At 43.5% G+C, this 21,653-nt stretch overlaps 1 protein-coding gene across 2 annotated transcripts; it reads left to right on the plus strand.

Annotated features, from left to right (window-relative positions):
• The first annotated feature begins 1,947 nt into the window (after window positions 1-1,947).
• MAVS (mitochondrial antiviral signaling protein) lies at window positions 1,948-9,424 on the plus strand. 2 transcript variants are annotated; one of them, XM_078871530.1, is made up of 4 exons: window positions 1,948-2,097; window positions 5,220-5,367; window positions 7,030-7,201; window positions 7,927-9,424. In XM_078871530.1, exons 2-4 carry the CDS (start codon window positions 5,251-5,253, stop codon window positions 9,354-9,356), a joined length of 1,719 nt encoding a protein of 572 aa, XP_078727656.1. In that variant the 5' UTR covers window positions 1,948-2,097; window positions 5,220-5,250; the 3' UTR covers window positions 9,357-9,424. The 2 variants fall into 2 exon arrangements, with proteins under 2 accessions (XP_078727656.1, XP_078727655.1); XM_078871529.1 differs by having other exon boundaries at window positions 5,223-5,367.
• Window positions 9,425-21,653: the final 12,229 nt, after the last annotated feature.

The following is a 21,653-nucleotide window of genomic DNA, read 5'->3' on the forward strand; positions in this document are numbered from 1 at the left end:
CGTTGTCCCCCCCTCCTCGCCCTCTTTTTGAAGCCCTCAACCAATCAAAATGTAGGGGGGGGGCGGGGAAACCGCTTCTCCCGTTTTTAACCAATCACATCAGTCGTTGCTCAGAGATTTGTGGTGGGCGTGGTTAGTGGGGGGGTAACGATTTGCATATTCGTCTCTGATTGGCTCCGCGGTGGCTGGGCGATTGTTAACTTCGTTTGTCGCGTGTGCAGGAGGTCGTGGGTTCGATCCCGACTTTGACGATGCCTGCTGCTATTTATTTGGACTTTTAGTGTCTTTCTCTCTCATCATTATCACAGTGGCTAGGAGATGTTAACTCCCTTGCCGGGTGTGCAGGAGGTCGTGGGTTCCATCTCGACCCTGATGACGCCTGCTGCTGTATATTTGGAGTTTGTGGTGTCTCGCTCTTGAATACAGAGTACTGTGTTTGGCTGCTGCTATCCACTTCCCCGTGGCGATAAGCCACTACACTTCGTTGAGCTAACATTTGTGGCCCAGGCCTGGTAAAATAACCAAATAATATTCTTGGTTCTTTCGGTAAAGTCACGTAGAAGGGAAATAATAAAATAAATAGAATAAAACTATAAAATTCTCACGACGTTTCGATTGCAACACCTGATGATGATTGCTTGTGTTGCAATCGAAACGTCGTGAGAATAATTTTTTTTATTATTTTATTACTTCCCTTCTACGTGACTTTACCGAAAGAACCAAGAATATGAATCCCTGCATTCACGAAAGCTTTAAATCGAAACCAAAATATAGTTTATAATGCCGATGACGTCACTCTACATTAACTTTTCAATCAATGACCTGGTGGTGATGATGCTGCTGCTGGCGCAGTGAATAATGAACAATTAAAGCAATCTCTCTTTATATTCTTGTGTCGGCTATTTTATATACACCGCGTTTGATGATCCGCCCAATTCACCGGAGCATTCGTGACAAAGAGCTTCACAAGTTCAAGTTCATTTATTAGGTGTAGCCCTGTGAGCCATTCGGCTCTTGAATCGGGTGCAACCGCAACAAACAAAAAACATGGACAAGAAAACATCTTAAAGTGACTTTGTGACTAAGTGCAAACAGAAAATACAAGAAAAGACAGCTAAATATTGCAGAAAAAAATCACCGTACACCAACGCTGTGTGCAAAAATCCCAGTGGGATGCAAGTGAAACAACAACAAGACAACTTAGATTTTGATTTAAAGCTTTCGTGACTGCAGGGATTCATATTCTTGGTTCTTTCGGTAAAGTCACGTAGAAGGGAAATAATAAAATAAAAAGAATATAAAACAATAAAAATGCTCACGACGTTTCGACTGCAACACAAGCAATCGTCATCAGGTGTGAAATCCACAGCAAGATAAATTTTCAAATTTTTCAAAAATTTTCACGTTTTTCAAATTTTCTTGCTGTGGATTTCACACCTGATTATGATTGCTTGTGTTGCAGTCGAAACGTCGTGAGACATTTGTATTGTTTTATATGTACATTATTTTATTATTTCCCTTCTACGTGACTTTACCGAAAGAACCAAGAATAAGACAACTTAGATTAATACTTAATTTGGAGCTTTCGTGACTGCAGGAATTACTCTTTGGTTCTTTCGGTAAAGTCACGTATAAAGAGAAAATAATAAATTAAATACTAGCATACGACGTTTCGATTGCAACACAAGCAATCATCAACAGATTTCTGTTTCTATTTCATTTATACCCGATGATGATTTGTGTTTCTATTTAATTTATACCTGACGACGATTGCTTGTGCTGCAATCGAAACGTCGTATGCTAGTATTTAATTTATTATTTTCTCTTTATACGTGACTTTACGGAAAGAACCAAGAATAAGACAACTTAGATTAATTAAGGCCAATCACATTCTCATCGGATTCCTCCTCCGTGCTTCCAGCATGGCAGACGTGGTGGCGCTGTGGGGCCCTCTTTCTCAACGCGGAAATTGATGAGTCGGTGCACGGTCCACACACAGAGACACATTCAGGGAGGGTGGTGGCATTCGAGACACGACTTCACCCAACTGGCGTCGTTTCGTCTCTGTCTCATCCCATTGCCACGTAGATCTCACACGTAAGTACACACTACCCCCCCGTAGAGTTCGTTTCGCCTTTCGAATTTGTTACAAAAACAACAACAACAACAAAAAGAAAGAATCGAAGTTCGCCGCGGTTCAACGTCGCTCGTACAACGTTGGTACGGAGGCCGCACCAAGCGCCCGCCAAATAGCCACAGCGTGAATTAACAACAAATTTAAATCCCTAACGATGTCACGCGACTGCTGCTTCTAACGCAAATAACATCTTGGTATTTAAACATCGGGTGACGAGGCTTGGTGCGGCAGCGTTGACCTTCACGAGCCTAGGGCTGGGGCAAAAACTTGGGCCCGGTTATTAATAGAGGATACGGATGATCAATTGTTATTGTACTCATGCCCGTGTGTGTGTGTACGAATCGACCACGGTGGTGGGGTTTTTTTTTGTTGTTGCTGTAATTTACGATCTCCCGTCGCGGCAAACTCCACCCTCGCCTTCGTCCACGCAGTCGGAGTAGACCAGCGAAACGTCGTACTCGAATCGTAGACGCGGTGAGTTTACTCTCCAACACAACGGTGTGCTGAAGTAGTAGCTAATTGACACGTTCTCTGTCGGATAGTGGAGGGTTTTTAACGACATTTAAGCGATCTAACCTATTAAAACAACTTTATTATGGACGTAGTGTGTGTGGTGGGTTGAAAGTGTGGGTACTCTTGTTCCAAAACGTCTGACCGGTGTGTTGGAAGAATTAGGCCACCGAAGCTTTTAGTCGTGGTGCTAGCGAGCACTTCCTGTGCTGGGGTTACGTTTTTGAATGCAGGTGCCGGAGCAAACTACACACAGGAAGCTGAAGAATTGAAACGCCAATACAACAGAGAGCAAAAATCACGACGTAAATAAAACAATTATGGACCTTTTTCAAACACGTGGTTGTGTTAATCGTTACATGTCAGAATCAGAATATTTATACCGGAGGAATTCGATGACCTATATAATGCTCGTTTCCACAGATGTCCAATGATTGTCCACCAGCCAAAAGCTGGCCTGTGATTGACACACGTATGGTGATGGCTATTGTAGAATCACTCATCGTGTCCTGAGTATCCCAAATTATTCATCAGCAATACATTTTCACCATCGCACCGATACAACCAAGTGTTTTCGCCAGAGGGGACCATGTTCCTTTCCTAGGACTGAGTTGTATACGTTATCCAGCCAGGTCTGGTACCAGGACGTTCACTGAATTGTGTCCAATTGAAACGTTCTTAAACCGTGCTGTAGATTGTGTCCTCAGAGCGATTGACATGTATTCAAGTACTTGAGGTGGAGAGGTGGTACAATGATTAGATCATTGTGCTGTGAATGTAGTCACCCAAGTTAGATTCCTTGCGACGGACAGAATCAGTGGTGAGTGATGTATGATTTCATTCTGCTCCCTCCTTCATCAACCTGGACTGACCAGCGTGGTGAAGTATGGTCAAACAACCTCCACGAACGAATCGGTGTCGGAAGACCATTATAAAGCAGTGGATTGCCATAAGGCTATTGTCACTAATGATAAAGTACTGCTATATTTTGTACGACTATATGTAATTACCTGCAGTGTGTTTATGAACTAATGCAACGCACAGAGGTGACTTGCAAAGGTATGTTTTATTTTGAAGGCAGTGTCATTGAAGAATGTGAGATGTTTGCCAAAGGTGTAGGCTTCTTGGAGATTGTTGTGGTCTCCATTTAAATTACTTTCCAGTTCTTGCAGACAATTACTGTACTGTAATACAATAAACATTTCGACCTTTGCGTCTTTGAATAACCTTTGTAATGGAAACACCCGATTTGTATCTTGTATTTCCTTGAAGTCGACCTTCAGAGTCACCTAGCTACAAGGGGTCAAATCGTAAGTTTATACTTGATGAAAGATTAAGTTTAATTATTGAACCTTCAAAACGTCCACCTCAATGGGTGTTCATATGGGGTCAAGGAAAAAATCATGCAGGTCTTGAAGCCAGATCACTGACTGCATTTAATTGTACTGTATGTCTTATATTTCACCTTCACCAGACCACGATAACCAAAGTGAAATATGGTAAAATACCCCCACGACCCTTAAGGTGTGAGGAACCCTTCGATCCATTGGTGGACTGACAAATGTCCATACTTGTACAACAATATACACTGCATTATATAAAAAAATAAACTTAATATTTACAATAATATAGTACTGCACAAATTTCCAATAACAAATTCCAAAATAAGCTGCGATTTTACAAATATATTTTATATTAATATTGCTTAATGTTATTTAATGAATTTGATAATATACATGAATTTAAATAGACATACGCACATAATTGGACAGTGGGCAGTTCCATTCCTCATTGGTTGCGTGGTGATGAAGAACTCGCCAATTTCTGTTGAAAGTCTGTTTTTGGTCAAACTCCACGTTCACGTGGACCAAAATCTCGGATCTCGACTTTTCCCACGTTTGAGATCTGAATCCACCTCGATGAAGTAAATGTGTAAATGTTCTTCACATGGGGGAAAGAATTCGCTTTGTGATAAGGCGGTTATTCAACCTTTCCGAATCTGAAAAGCTCCACAGGGCAATTTGGGTTCAGAAAACCGACTCTACCTTCCGACAAGTGAACGCACAAACTTGGGTGAGAGTTGGGAGTTTTGAAAGTAACATTTTTTTAAATGTACCTTTACCTTTCATCCATGTAAAAAGTTCTTGTCATTACTAAAATACAACATTTGAAGATCACAGACAGCTATATAAAAAAAATTCCCTACGTAATCACCAGTCATGTTATCCACTGCCGAATGAAGGCCGCCCCATGCCACGGACGGTCATGGGGATTAATTGGCCATATTTCACTATGCCAGTCAGCGCGGTTTGGGGAAGGGGTTACATTGGTTGCAACAGAAAATACTGTACATTTGAATAGGTTCTCACATTCGCAATTGAGAGACCGAGGCTTAATTTCAGCCGGATCTGGCCACGTCGGAGACCCGGATTTTTTTTCCGCACGCCACATGCTTTGGTTGTGGTTACTGCATTCGTGCCATCTTCTATTGTACTGGGGACCTGGACAATATCCAGTTGAGAAATGATGCCCTGTCTAACACTGTGTTGATTCTTCGTTTGTGTCATGCCAGCAGGAGCCTTCTCTGAATTACAATTCAAGCGATGGATCCCATTCGTGAGGAAATGAAGGACTGGTGCAGGTCCCATTTAGTAGACTTTTACATCGTGCTTGTGGATCATCTCATCCCACATCTTGTGTGCCTCACCGAAAGCGATGTGGTAAGAGGAAAAAGCCGTGGTATAAAATACGACAATTTAAATGTATTTGTTCATGACGATTATTACCAGGTGAGTTGCTTTTTCAAGAGAGACACCTCGGTTAAGAAACAACTGCAGCAGTGAACAAAAATCAAATGACATGGGGAGGATAGAGGCTAGTTTAACAGCCCTTTGTCAGTTGTCTGCTGGATGAGTGCCCTACGCTGTCTAGGTCATGGGAATTAGTTGGGTCGAGAAACAAGACCAAAAGTTCAGGCCCTAAGGATCCAGCATCATCGTCTTGTGCCATCTTCTTCCTAGGGACTCCCTGCACTCCTCTCTATCCTCCGCCAGTCTTACCTCATTCTTCTGCAGCATCTCCCGTCCATTCACTTGGTCATCTGCCCATCGCCTTCTTGCAACTGCCTGCATACTCATTTGGAATATCACTGTCGTGCAAAGTTGAGTGAGGTACCCATGAGTGTTTAGATCAGTTGAGCCCATGAGTGTTGTCCTGGCAGAGACACGATAGTTTTAACTAAGTAAGCAAAAGCAAGCAAATATATCCTTCATAACCAAGTGTGATCCCACAACAAGGTTAATCAGAATCATGATTTATATATGTAAAAACAAAACCAGCAACTTTATTTTCGGTTTCTAAGTTTTGTTGTATGCAAATCGCAACGTTAAATGACATTCCAGCACATGGGTTTAGTTTCAAGGAAGATTTTTGGTTCATAGATGATCACGATTTCTTCTAACTTACATTGAGCAAGGGTGTGAAGGATATGAGGTCCTGTTAAGTATTGTTCAAATCCAATTGCAATTAAGTTTGAACTTCATTTTCAGAAGAACCAGACATTTAAGTATCTTGTCATCAGCAATTTTGAGCTCACATGTACAGTACAAGGGCAGGGTATCCTGAGCACTTTTTTAAAGGTGCTTGGTCTTCTTTTATTTAGGGGTAGTTGTGATTCTTGACAGCTTTAAAATAGGTATTTTTTGGACAAGTATTCTATTTTTAACGAGACATGCATAGTAGAGGTTGCGACATCGCATTGCAGTATGAACACGGTGATCTGAGTTGATTCCCTGGCATGGCTAATATCAGTGGTGAGTGATATCTGAAATGGTCCTGGGGTCCCTCCCATCACCAACCTGCACTGACCAGTTTGATGATGTAAAGTTGAAGGCGCAGGCCTACAATAGCTTGCTCACGGCACTGCTCGCCAAAGGGCTTCCACGAGATTGAGCTCTTTCTCTCTCTCGAGTACTCTGACCCGCTGTTCCACGCTTGCCAGACATTTCAGTTTTCATTTATTTGGTATAGCCCTGTGAGCCATTCGGCTCTTGAATCGGATGCAACCGCAACAAACAAAAAACATGAACAAGAAACATCTTAAAGTGACTATGTGACTATGTGCAAACAGACATCTTGGACAAAGTGGAAGTACACACATTCTACCTCACCACATGCAACATGCCGTTCGACTCGTGATGCTAGTGAAGTATGGTTAAAAAATGATGACATGGCATAGGGTAGCCTTCATCCAGCAGTTTACTGATGAGGTGTAATTCATAATGAATGTTATTTTTAAAGCAACTGTATTGCTGACAGTGAGGCATTGTATACACCACCGTTGGCAAAGTTGTATTTGCGCTGCATTGCTTGTTCACATGCAGGAGCGGATCAAATGTGATCTCGACCGAGGTGGCAATCATCGTGGGATGGATACATTGTTTAACCATCTGTGGAGGCGTTCCCGTTGGTACGACGAATTCATATCCGCCCTCCGCAAGGAAAAACACGGTGAACTGGCTGACAGAATGCAAGCCGAACTGTCTGCCCGTAAAGGTGAATACAACACCCCACAAACGTCTTAATGATCATTTGTGAGAGAGAGAAATAAAAACGGTTCGTAGATTAGGTTGTTGAAATGTGCTCCAAGCCACCAATGTTTCCTCTTTATCTAGAGAAACAATTGTGTACATTGTATATGAAAAAAATCATACCACTAATTGTCAGGAGTGCCAATGCACGATTTCGGATGGCAATTTGTAATTTCGCCTTTTCATTGTTAGGGATGGACTGTGTGCACGCCTTGTGAGGTGTGGTTTGTGTGTATTTGGGGTGGCTTTGGCAAATTCCAACCAGAAATCTGTGTTTGCGTCTGAAAGTTTCATTAGCATTCATCGTGCGTGAAATACCTTCAGACAGTCCTGCATATCAGCCTGTTCCAAAGAATATTCCTCTCATTGTTGGGACTATCTCCCTGGTGTTTCTTTTTTACTTGGGCTGAGACGCAGAGCAAAAACAATCCCGTGATGATATGGATTGTAGATCTGGAGTGTCTTTGTGTGTGTATAGGGGCCTCACATAATCATAAAGCAGCCACTGCTGATTACGCTTATATACATTAACTTTCCCGAGATTCACTGAAGTGGTTCGCATAATTTTATAGCTTATTTTTAGTTAAAATGCAGTTTATTTTGCTCGCAGTCGCATAAAGCAGGTTGAGATGCGATTGTTTTTTATACGCTGTGCAATTTTTAATTGCTGTTATTCTTGTCATTCACTAGCGGCACGACAACCCACCCCTGCTCGCCAGCCCGTGCATCCCCCCCCCATGGATGTGAACGTTCACGCGAGAGTTGGAGGTCCCGCCATGGTGGTGGCCGAGCAGAAATCGCTCTCCGGTGAGAATAGTGGTCACCAGGCCAACTTCCCAGTGCAGGTCACGCCGGACCCCCCTCCTGCTCCATCTCCAGTGCAACCACCTGTCCAGAATGAGGCGTCCGCCCAGTCCACTCTGGCTGAAATCGCTTGCGGGGAAGGGCTTCCAACGCCCACCGCCGGTGGTGGCACTGCCGTGGAGTTGCCGAAGGGGCAGGGTACGTGCGCGCCGAGCCTGGAAGGGGGTTCGGCGGACGTGAGCAGTGACGGCTTCTTGGATGGTAAAGACGCAAAGGCACCAGTCCAGGAAAGCGACGCAGCTGTGGAGGAAGAAAAACTCGCACCACACAAACCGGCTTCTGAAAAGCGGCAAAACAACGCCGACTTGGATGCGGTGGGGGCAGACCGTGAGCGCAACGTTTTGCCCAGTCAAGGTGTGTCTGCTGCGAATCCGCTTGATAATGCCAAAAGTCCGCCCGGGGTACCTGAATGTAATCTATTGCCTCGGCCTTCGCAGCCCGGTCGAGATAGCAGGCGTCGCGAAGATGAAGATGGCATTGGAAAGCCACAGGTTCTGAGCGCAAATCCACCCAGGAGCTTTAATTTAACAAGTGCTGATCTGCAGACCAGCGTTGCCGATACCCTGGAAGTTAGTAAGGAGAGTCATAGTGCCTACCAAAATCCACAACTGTTGAATAATGTCAACGATACAAGCTCGCCTATGTTTCTTCAAATTCAGCATGACAACAGAATGGACCATGTGACCAAACAAAGTGACATAGGTGACAGCTTGTCTGAAACGGAGGCTAGAGGATCGGCTCCGCAGATGGGAAGCTCTACTGGACAGCTTGCAGCATCTGAAAACGTTGTGCGCAACAACTTGTCACGAAAGGAAGACGCACAGGTCCTGCCAAAACGACCCAACGAGCAACGTGGCGAGCAATACGAGCAACGCTACAAACAACCCCAAGAGCATCTTGACGAGCAGCCCTACTATCCGAATAATGAGCAATCCAACGACCAGCAGCAGCTTGAGCAATCCTCCGTGCAGTCCTACGAGCAACGCTACGAGCAACCCCAAGAGCATCTCGACGAGCAGCCCTACAAGCGGCATAATGAGAAATCCTCCGAGCATCGCTATGAGCACCCCCAAGAGCAGCGAGACGAGCAGTATAACGCATCCAGAGCAGTGCCCAGAGCGACGGAAGCAACCAAACCACTCCCTGGTCAAAGCAAGTGGAGGGAATGGCTGGAGGAGAACCAGCTGGTTTTGGGAGGAGCTGTCTTGGCGGGGATACTGGTGGTTGCTTGGCTAAACGTTCGCCATAGGTATTGACATACGTGTCTAGATGGTTCCACCAGCCCACAGGGGATTATTGTGTCCGTCCGTCGTGCATCCAAACATGGGAGGGGTGGGGCTGGGTGGAGAGGGGAGGGTGGGGAGGGGCTGGGTTGGGAGGGTGGGGTGGGGCTGGGTGGGGAGGGTAGCTGGTCACCCCGTGGTGCCCTTATAAAACTCAACGTTTAACCTACTCACGCCGGCTTGTGCCCGCCCTCACAGTCGGCCATATTTGCGGAATACACCACGCCGCCGTTGACCCTGGCCATTGACCGAGCAACCCAACGTTCCTACCAGCTCCCTCCGCAGGAATGTGTTTCAACTATATTTAATATTTTCTGGTGGCCCACAATAAATTTAGTGTGTGCCAGTGGGCCACGTGATGTCATACTTCACGTGTACAGATGTTATGAAATCACTTTGCATGATGTCATGTGACCACTAATCTGTATCTCCCTATAGTTTCCAGGTTTCTCTCTTGTTTGTCTTGCTTTCATCTCAGTAATCCATCTGTGTCTACAAATCTGTCTCGTCTGTATTCCCATGACCCTGGAATCATCAGGTTAATTTAATGCACTGGCATTGGTATAATTAATGAGAATCAGAAGGTATTCATACCGGAGGAATCCAATGAGCGATAAAGCTCTTTTTCACAGATGTCCAGTAGGGGCAGGTAAGAACGTGACAACAACAAACAGTACAAACACACGATAGTAGTGCAAAGTACAAGAAATGTAAACAAATCACAAAAATGCATACAGATACAACAACTAAACCATCCCCATCCTACCAAGCAAAGCCCACTGAGGCATTTACTTATTTTTCAGAAGCGACCTGGCCACATGTGATTGCTCAACAAAGTGGATTATCACGTAGAAATTTCTAAGAGCAAAATAATCTAAATAATCTCAATGTGTGTTTCTAAATGTGGAGGAAAAATTTCAAGGATTGCGTTGCTTTTTTCACAGGAAAGGCCTAATTTCACCCGGAGCTGGCCAGTTGATATTAAGCCGTCATCCATCACCCCCCCCCCATTGTCCACTCTGTGGAGGTGAAGCTGCAGCGTGTTGTGGTTGGCATTTTGGAGCTCCCAGAACATATTCCATAGCAAATTAAGCCTTGAACATGGGTGCTGGGTAAGATATTCTTAGCCAATACAAAGATCCATGTTTTGTTTTTGTGTCGGCCATGTGGTCCTTTCTTGGCCAAATGTTTGTTATTAACCCTCCACCACCCTGACAAGTTCTGTCACATTTATAAAGATTATTTAATCGTGCCAATATATTGCCTCGATTAAATAACCAATGAATCTCTCCGGCGGCTTCAGGCTTGTCATGACTGAATATGAAGTTTCACTCCAACTGCTTTGAGCTTCTATTCGGAAGTGAACTTGGGAAATTGTGTGCGCTGCATCAGCTGACTTCTTTGCTCTAAAGTACCCACCGTGACATCACCAACCGCCAAAGTATGGGTCATCTACATGTCTTTGTGTGTTGGGTTTGGCCATCCTTTCAATTTATTTTAATTGTGCCACTCATTACCGCCTTATGCCCCAACACGTGTCTTTTATACTGCATGTGTAATATGTCCAGATGTGTGGTGTGTTCTACACAATACACATTACTTTCCAAACTGAATGTCTTTACGTTGTGTATATGTTCGCAATGCACGTTGCGTTAAAAATAATGCATTTATACATCGGACAGTTACATGCCATATCACGTGACATTGCACGCAACAGTGCACATTATAGCTACTCCAGGTCTTTATGTTTTTGTTGTTAATTAAGATTGCCCTTGATGTTAACCATCATCAGCACCCCTGTACAATATCGCCTCTTGATTCTCGCTACTCAGACGACAACGCGCAAGTGACTCAATTTATTATTGGGATATGAAGGCAACATCAAATTATGGGCTGGGCTGCCACCAGACTAAGTTCTCCTCGGAGATCGCGTGGTGGGTCGTGTGCTCATCTGCTGTCGAATGTCCCCCTGCCATCGCATTTCAGTTAACTCGATGAATTCAAGCTGCACGCATCAGCCGAGATTTTGGTAAACTTCGGGACAGACTTTTTTTGACACTTTCTCAAATTGGAGGCAGGCGCTGCAATTGGGGAGAACACGGGTCTGCTGGAGTTTGAGGACATGGTTTTTTCTTGTAGCTGTTGAGACCATTGTAGTTACTGTTTTCTTCCAGTAGATGGGGGTATATGTAAAGTGTTCTACACTCCTGCATTTAACAAGACCTGAGCCATACAAATTGAGCAATTTCCTGGAATAATAATTCACTAATTTAATCCGCCTACTTCCTGGACAATATTTAGTTTATTACCAATTTTTTTTTACCAGGACGCCATCAAATACACACATCTGGCGTTGTGGTGCAAATACTATAACTTGATTTTGTTTACTTTCAAAAATGCAAATAATGCAGATGTACTGGTGATGTGTATCTGTAAGTCAGCAATGTGGCTTGTGGGTAGTGGTGTAGCTTTGGCCAGCGCAGGCGGTGCACAAGGTCCCAAGGGCCAGAGGGGCCCACATGCCAAGCTAAAGTGGAGGAGAAATCGGATAGGGGGGAGGGCCTCATTTCATTCCTTGCACTCGGGCTTATGCCAATCACGCTGCGCCTTCACTTGTGGGGTTGGTGCTGGGTTCATGTGTGAAACGCCCACCTGTAGAGCCCGCTAGGTGCCTATCGTGGAGTAATACAGAAAGTAGGTCACGAACCTATCTGTGGCCAATTTGACTTGATTCTCATTTATGGGTTTTCCATGGACACTTCGTTTTACACTTGCATGCAAAAATAAACTAAGCATCCTAAATAGGTCGAGTTTTCATTAAAATTAGTGTTGAAAATCTTCTTGGTTCTTTCGGTAAAGTCACGTAGAAGGGAAATAATAAAATAATAAAAATAAAACAGAATTCCGACAGCCCTGTTCTTCACCTGAGGACGGCTGCTTGCATTGTGGCCGAAACGTGAGAATTTTATTTTATTGTTTTATTTTTATTATTTTATTATTTCCCTTCTACGTGACTTTACCGAAAGAACCAAGAAGATGAATCCCTGCAGTCACGAAAGCTTTAAATCGAAATTTAATTTAAATAAGGATTAGTTTTGGCTGAACTGGCCAATAAATGTATGAAGACAGTAATAATGTTAGACGTGCAACATTAACATTTGTACAGGTGAATGTGTTCAGCGGTGAAATCGAATTGTAGAAAAAGAATTGGTTTTTAAATATACGTTCAAAATGTTTTGATAATTTTCCTCCCAATTCTTTCCTGATTGTGTCCTATTGGCTTCATGCGTTAGGCAGAGTTTTCCATTCACATCTCTCAGAACAGTGTAATCCTTTGTATGAGAGAATGGGGCACGTATGTGGATATCACACGAGCTATCTCAAAATCTTACCTCTTGAGCCTTTAGGTCACCTCAAAGTGTCAAAAGAATTCAACTCATTTTTTTTGTATATTGTTTCTTCATTGGGAGCATGTTGAAATCAAAATGTTTCACCGTCATTTGCATTGCTGATACCGTTAATTAAACAATGTTGATGTTCCAATGCGCAAGAATCTCAGATGTAATTATACCAGGTGTATTCCACTATATTTTTCACAATATGGTCAGTCAATTGCTAATTTAGCTATTTTCCTTTTAAATTGTATTTGTGTGATTTGAAGTGAAAATCAGTGGCCATAAACTAACCCTTAATAGCATTAATCGTCCGTCTTGGCTGCTCAAAATAGTTATTATAGGGGGGATTTGTTGGACATTTAGAGATATACTCTTTGGTTCATTCGGTAAAGTCACATATTTTTCTACCTACGTGACTTTACCGAAATAACCAAAGAGTATAGATTCCTGCAGTCACGAAAGCTTCAAATGAAGATTTAGAGACAATGAATGTACCGACAAATTGCATAATGCCACATGTGGGAGCTGTGGTGCAATAGCGCAGTCATTTGCACTCTGCGATAAAGACGCAACAGCCTTCATTCGATTGCCGGCCAAGGCGAGCATCAGTGACGAGTGAAATCTGAACCCGTTCTGGGAAACCCCCCTCCCCCATCACCAATCTGCACCAACCAGCATGGTGAAATATGGTCGAACAGCCCCCATGACTTGAATGGCATGGGGAGGCCCTCATCCAGCAGTGGACGGAAAAATTGCTGTACATATAGAATATCTTCATGTGTAGGTGTAGACTCCAGTCCAGTGGAGCTTAACCTGGGGTACAGGCACTCCCTGGGGTGCGAGACGTGGCCAGATTTATTTTGCAAGTAAATCGTAACAAATTAAGCACGGGCATGTATGTACAACTGCTTTGTTTAATCAAATCTATGTAATTATTATAATTTGTTTCTATCTACGTGACTTTACCCAAAGAACCATACCATTATTATACATTTTGTTTCACGGTTGAGAACCAAAAGGGTGCAAGGCTGCGTTAATGGTTAAGAACCACTGCTCTAGTGGCTGCAGGGATTCATTTAATTGATTAATTGATGCATCGTTACATCCCAAGTTATCACTAACAGAAGCAGGCATTGTTGAAAACTTTTTTTTAACGCTAGCTGTTGTCTTGAAAAAGTCACACCCAAGCAACTGTAATGTCGGGTTTATTTTGGAAACACATTTTAAAGTTCTAGTCATTACATTAGTGATGGCAGTTACGCTACTGAAAATAATGACACGTCTCCGTCGATGGCATTTTAAAGTCTTATTCACAAAACCCTTTTAATTGTTCCTTTTTGACTTAGTGAACATAATTACAACGTGGAAAATGTACCATCACCATGAGATCATTTTTTCAAGAACATTTTAAATGGTAAACCAGAACTTGATAGTACAATTTTTTTAATTAAAATCTTTTTTCAGTTGCTGCATGTACACTTGTTATAAACACACTTGGTTTAATGGTGAAATCAGCAAGTTTGAAGACTTGAATAAAAAATAATTCTTCAAAATGTTAATTCTGGTCTCTAATAAAGGATTAGAATGGAAATATCAGGAGTGGTGTGAACTCATTGATACATCTAATTAAAACTTGCATTGCCTATCAAAATGTGAAAACGTCCTTAAGTGGCAACACAATCGCCATGTAACATCACCACAGAATTATGCCTGATCGCCATAACATTTTATTCCATGGGATTTGAGCGATTATCACTCAAAAACTGGACACCGTGTCCAATTTGAGATTGATAATCAGAAGTGAAAATGCTATCATGTATTTCTAGATTTGAAGCTTTCGTGACGGTAAGGATTCATACTCATAGTTCTTTCGGTAAAGTCACGTAGGTAAAAAATGAAATTAAAATTAATAAAAATAAAACAATATAAATCACGACGTTTCGGAGGCAACACAAGCTTCCGTCTTCAGGTGACGGAAGCTTGTGTTGCCTCCGAAACGTCGTGATTTTTATTGTTTTATTTTTATTAATTTTTATTTCATTTTTTACCTACGTGACTTTACCGAAAGAACTAAGAGTATGAATGCTATCATGGCCAATGCGTTTGCTGCCACCACCACGCCTCGCTATCGCATGCTTGTGCCTGCTTAGAGCTTCGTGTTTCTTGCAAAGTTTAAACCTGACCTTCAAGGTCCTCTCTCACGGCGATTAAACGGTGGGTGAAATAGGTTTAATGCCCTCATGTATGCACACATTGAAATACAGTAATACATTTTAATCCGCTTGGGCCCAAAGACATTAAATCACATTCTGAATGTCCTGCTTGACAAGCTTACAAAAGCTGTCCCTGACAATTGTCAGCCCTGAAACATTCAATTGTATGAACTTAATCCATGAGTGCCTCTGGCCACCATTTATTTGGCTTCAAATTTCCCCCCTTTGGCCACTAAAGCTCTCGGTAACCTGCCCTCTTCCGTCCAGCACAAAGTGTCGCACACATCGCAACCGGCCTTTACCTGATACCATCTATCGCAGCGAAATTTGGAACACGTACAGTATTTACAACCATTAATTTTACAAGCAAAGCACAGTGAACCCTTTGGATTCACCAGAAAAAAACCCCCAAAAAATATCTTGACACCTTTTTTTTTATTTGTGTGTCAGTTTTGATGACGAAGTTACGCTTGGACAGATGGTTTATTCACACGTAAGTTTTGTAACAAAATAATACAGAGCTTCTTTCTGCATCAGAGGCACTAATTGATTAAACATTTAAATCTTTTGCGCCTTACAAATTACAGCAACCGTCTGTAAGCTTGCCGTTCAGGTCATTTAGAATTTGATTTCATATATTGGGCCAAGTGGCTTCAAATGTGTTATTTCAATGCCTGCATACATGGGGCAGTACCCTTTTCACCCAACGTTTAATCCCAAACTCCAACATCACACCCTCTTTCCAGCAAGATAAACGACGGAGCTCTAATCGCAAATTAAAATTGACCTCTTAGGGTTCCATATTTCAGAGAGAGGTTGTGTCCCATGCTGAGACTTGTCGTGCCGTCATAGCTCCACAAACAATAATAAACACGTTGTCCTGCGGAGGGAGCTGGTAGGGACGTTGGGTTGCTCGGTCAATGGCCAGGGTCAACGGCGGCGTGGTGTATTCCGCAAATATGGCCGACTATGAGGGCGGGCACAAGCCGACGTGAGTAGGTTAAACGTTGAGTTTTATAAGGGCACCACGGGGTGACCATGCAGCTCCTCCCCACGCAAGCCTCACCCCTCCCACCCTCCACCCAGCCCCACCCAGCCCCTCCCCACCCTCCTCTCTCCACCCAGCCCTACCCCTCCCATTTTTGGATGCGCGACGGACGGACGGACACAATAATCTCCTGTGGGCTGGTGTAACCAGGAGCTTCCTACCAGTATAACTTTGCTGTGCTGATGGCCACAGCGTCCGTGTTCTTGTTGGGAAAAAAACACTCCCGAATGAGATTCTCAGACGGTGAAAACCTGCCAGTGGCCTAAGGCAAAAGAGGGTCGTTTCATTTTAATTCATCCCACTCTTTTTTTTATGGAACGCTTTTCTCATTTAGTCACATTTATAATAAGGTCATGCTGTGATAGTGGAGCAATTAACCCTTGCAATGTCTCTCCGTGCCAAAGCCACTCTGCAGAAATAACCGGCACGTGTGAATGTCAGGTAGAAATCCTGAGCCATGCCGTCTCATGGCCAATCAACTCGTGCAGCGTCTAATATGATAGCGCCCAAATCGCTGCCCGCTCAGGCTTGGCATTGAACATTCACACCGCGTCCTTCTGGGATGAATGACGACTGATTAGATGGGCAGAGAACGCAATTTTAGGTTCACCGTGTGTTCAGCTGTTTGTGTAGCGGCCGTATTGCCTGCCTCATGCTTCAAACGACCTTGCGTAGATGGGAAGCACACACAGGTCCTGCCATGCTGCGTCCAGGGATTTCAAGCTGACTCCGGTGGTGGGTTTGTGTTTTTTGACTCGCGCGCGGTAATAATGTTCCCGTGAACTTCGCTCGCTGATTGTTTGAGGACTCGGTCTGCCAGAAACGGTTTCGTCTCAGGGGCCGTCCATAAATGACGTCACGCGATTTTGGACGATTTTTGACCCCCCCCACCCCCCTTCGTCACACGGCGTCACAAAAAGTCAGACCCCCCCCCTCAAATATGACGTCACAAAGCTCTGCCCCCCCCAAAATAAAACATGCTTTAATCGCTTTAAACTATTGTCATTGTAGTGCGTATTTAATGTGGCGCTGGACTTTATTAAAAAGTATATTTAATTAAGTAGAACGTGTTGTCGATATTTATTTAAAGTTGCGCATTTTGATGTGACGTCACATTTCTAACCACCCCCCCTCGTCACACATCGTTACAAATGTCTGACCCCCCCCCCTAGATGCGTGACGTCATTTATGGACGGCCCCTTGTTTGAGGACTCGGTCTGCCAGAAACTGTTTCGTCTCATCCACATCCCTTGTGTTCAATCGCCAAAGACAGAGAAGATCACCCATGTGGCTGTTGGGGCAAGTGCTGTTAGCGAGCAGCACCTATGAATGCCGGGAACTGCACACGAGGGGGTGGGTGGTCAGCTACCACGCCCGGCCGCCTTTGTCTCCCTAGTGGCGATGTTTACACACCGCACCGAACATGGCAACTGTTTATCGAGATAAAACTACGTTTTATTTGACCAAGTAAGGCCCACTGAGTTGAAAATATCTTTAACAGAAGCGACCTGGCCACGAATGATAGCTCAACGAAGTGGCTTATCGTAGCGTGGAAATGTATAGCAGCCAAATGTGCTAAACACATGTTTCTAAAAGGGGAGGGAAACACCGAATGACCCCGAGAAAAATCCACGCGACCACAGGAAGAACATGCAAGCTTCAAATATACAGCGGGATAGAACCCACGACCCCTCCTGTATACCAGGCGAGGTAGTTAACATCTCCTAGCCACCGTGATGATGATGATGAGAGAAAGAGACACGCAAACTCCAGATATTCAGCAGCAGGCGTCAGGGTCGGGATAGAACCCACGAGCCCTCCTGTATACCAGGCGAGGTAGTTGACATCTCCTAGCCACCGTGACGCGTTAAATCTCTCGTGCCTCGGGCTCGCTTCTGTGAAACGTGGCCCCTCACCTCATCGCCCACGCTTCCCGGAATGCCGACGACTCGCATGACTTCACGCTCGTGCCAAGCTCAGCGTCGTTTTTTTACTTTTACATTTTAGCGCTACACGCCTGCGGGAGACCTGGTGCCGATGGACAAAGAGTGTGCTGTTGTTTACTGGGAACCCGGGCGCGGGTTAAAATAGTAACGGGGATAAAGTCGCAGTGCCAGAATCGGGCTCTTGATTTATCTTCTGGAGTTACTTAACGTGTTTTTCTTTTTTACACGCCACCCATTCCTCTTGCACCCACATCCCACATGCCCCCTTCGCTCGTGGCGAGGCAGCAGCAGCAGCTAAATGAACACGTTGGCCTTGCAGGGGAAAGGTTAATGCTAGTTCATTACCCGTTATTATGCAGTGCTTGGACAGCATGGGCCTATTAGCGCTGGGGAATCGCCTTTGTTATGCTAATTGTGACTCCGCTCGCCAACCGGGTCCAAGTAAAAACATTGACCGTCAGCGGAACATGACGTGGCCGTTTCTCCCTGCTCAGGGTGAAATCGGGATAGAATGTTTCTGTTTCCCTTGCTGAAGCTCAACCGGCTGCACCAGAGAACGCCGTTGATTCACAAGTGGTAGAAAATTAAATTTCGATTTAAAGCTTATTTCGTGACTGCATCTTCTTGGTTCTTTCGGTAAAGTCACGTAGAATGGAAATAATAAAATAATAATAATAAAAATAAAGCTTGCGTTGTGGCCGAAACGTCGTGAGAATAATTTGATTATGTTTTATTATTATTATTATTTTATTATTTCCATTCTACGTGACTTTACCGAAAGAACCAAGAAGATGGTAGAAAATTGTGTTCAAACCCAAGATCTCACTGGTGCCGGCTCGATCCTCTGACCCTTGAGCTACCCAACGATCTCGTTGTTGACTCATTTCCACGTGGTAATCAAGTTTAGGCTGAGTTGACCAACGTAAGGGGGCAGTATTTGATACAAATATGAATAAAGTCTGGGTAGGTGAGAGGGTAGTTGTCAGTGTGTAACTTTCCTCTGCTTGGCAAAGGCCTCCAAAAAAATTATCCATTCCTTCTTTAATTTAGTTATTCTTGTCCAGCAGTGGACTTTGAAATCTTTGATTTCGACTTGTCATTTTTCTTGCAGGTTCCCTCTGCTTCCTTGGCTTCTCAGTGTCCACCCTATTGTTAACTTGGTCTTTCTCAACAGTTTGATCATTTCAAAATGATTTACTTTGATTAAACAGCATGGGTAACTTTCGATTTTAAGCTTTCGTGACTGCAGGGATTCATCTTCTTGGTTCTTTCGGTAAAGTCACGTAGAAGGGAAATAATAAAACCTGTTCTTCACCTGAGGACGGCTGCTTGCGTTGTGGCCGAAACGTCGTGAGAATGATTTTATTATGTTTTATTTTTATTATTTTATTATTTCCCTTCTACGTGACTTTACCGAAAGAACCAAGAAGAAGCATGGGTAACGTCTATTATCTTGCTTACTTATTAATTCCTTAACCTACCTCTACAATGAATTATTTTCATCGATATTTGGCAAACTTGTAGCTTTTTTTTGTTTCTTTCTTAGTTATTCGGGATTCTAGTACAGTACACGCACACACAACACGATGTCTCACTTAGTGAACTCGGCTGTTGTAGAAAGTTCTGCTTGGGAGCATCCAATAAGGCTGGCTCGGCACACAAGGAGATGCTGTATTCATAACCACTTTCGTTCAACCACTTGCATCACTCCAGTGCTGATCCTGAGCACACCCACAACAACTTTGAGCTGGGTCTGCCTAGGTGAAGTGCATATCAGGTTCGGATACCAAATACTGCTGGTTGAGCAGAATGGAAACACATCGAATACGAGTCACTGCAGGTCACAGCACAGTTACATATCGGCACAAAGGCAAAAATACCCCATGTAGCCTTCACAGACTGTTGGAACAATTGCTGTTTGCGAGCACCTATTAAGGCCGACACGGTGCACGAGGGGGTGGTGTGGCCACCTTTGTGTTCCCGGTGGTGATGTTTACACAACTTTACCAGGTACTCAATTAGGGCTGAGTTGACCTAAGTGAGACCCATTATGGGGGACCAGTTCACCGATTCATCACTGATGTTAGGCGTGGCCAGGAATCGCAGCTAGGTTTTTCTGGTTTTGTAGTGTAATGCGCTGACCACTGCACCACCACTCTACCCACCTATGCACACTCACTCATGTAATCACACACACACACGTCAAGCAACGTGTTAATTCATGATGCAATTTATCACGGTAAACTGATATTGATTTCATTGCAGTAATCAGCTGCCCCCCAATGATTTACAAACACTGTTAAGACAAATTCAGTTTGTCAAATAATCTACATATTCCAGGTAACAATGATGATGATGATGGCAGCAATAAAGATGATGACAACGATGATAATGTTGTAAATTCCGTAGATATTTCACAGCCTGTCGCTAAAAGAACCACAGCTTGTGAAAACTTTAAATAAGATGGAAACTTGGAAGGTTATTCCACACAAAGGCAGGAAATATTAAAACGTTAGAAAGCCAAGTAAGTGGTGCCACGAGTCAAGGTCTGCCATGTTCAGTAAACTTGGCAGCACACGGAGAGCTTCCAGAATGTATATTTTTCAAATTCCATTTTCTTTGACTTCTTCCCTAGAAAGGGATAAAAAGCAATTCTTACTAATGTCGATGCACGTTAGATGTGTGTGCGGGGTAAATCACGCGCAGAAGAGCTACAATAAGAGTTAAAGTTACAATAATAAAAATTATAATAATTCACACAACATAGGTGGGAACCCTACTATTAACCAGAGTTATAGTAAATAACAATGATTATTTAAAGCCCTTTGTCAATCTATCATGAGTTGTCAACAACTTTGTGTGCATATGTGTGCATCTGTGGGAACAACTACCCACACACCCAGAGAGATGGGCAGTATGAGACCTAATTCACATGCAATTTAAATATGTAATGTTATCACACGTGTAATTGTTATCTAAATTGCACACCTCCAAATAATTGGTAAGCTGTATCTAAGAGACATTACTCCTGTAGAAGGTCATTTTGAATGCATGTTCCCCACACGCGGGCGTTTAAGCACACCTTGATTGTCTGTGTGCCAGTTTGTGTCTCATTAGTGAGAGTGCATGACATATCCGGCCTTATGGTAGTTTCAACCTCTGGCCACGGTTGCTAATGTGACCCTTATTTGCCCTTTCTGCAATCATTGGGCCAAAATCCCAATACAAGGTGCTTAGGCAAAGCCGTTTCTCTTGCATCATTAGGTGTACAGCAGTCACAATTGAGTCAGCGAGCGCATTATTTAATGGACAAGGAGAGACATTTCTATGAAAAGGGCATGGATCATTAAAATCATTTAAAATATGGTACGTGAGATTTATATACCTTCAGAACATTTGCTATGGCATATTGCACCAATAAGCCATGAAATATGCACATTACATATAGGTATATAAATTAGAGCCCCTTGTTAATCCACTGCTGGATGAAGGCCTCGTTATGCCGTGTCAGCGATGGGAGTTGTTTAACCACACTTCATGAGTCAGTGTGGTTGTACGATGACAGCCTTCTCACGGCTCACAGTGTTACGTGGAAAGCCGACAACCGATAGTTGTCTTCTTGGTTCTTTCGGTAAAGTCACCTAGAATGGAAATAATAAAATAATAAA

This window comes from Lampetra fluviatilis, chromosome 32 (assembly GCF_964198595.1).
Source record: "Lampetra fluviatilis chromosome 32, kcLamFluv1.1, whole genome shotgun sequence".
Taxonomy (NCBI): domain Eukaryota; kingdom Metazoa; phylum Chordata; class Hyperoartia; order Petromyzontiformes; family Petromyzontidae; genus Lampetra; species Lampetra fluviatilis.

Bases quoted from the DNA above. Each gene is read 5' to 3' on its own strand.
- MAVS (XM_078871530.1), top strand. From the start codon at position 5,251: ATGGATCCCATTCGTGAGGAAATGAAGGACTGGTGCAGGTCCCATTTA. The intron at 5,368-7,029 runs GTAAGAGGAAAA...GTTCACATGCAG, and splicing joins GCCTCACCGAAAGCGATGTG to GAGCGGATCAAATGTGATCT. The intron at 7,202-7,926 runs GTGAATACAACA...GTCATTCACTAG, and splicing joins CGAACTGTCTGCCCGTAAAG to CGGCACGACAACCCACCCCT.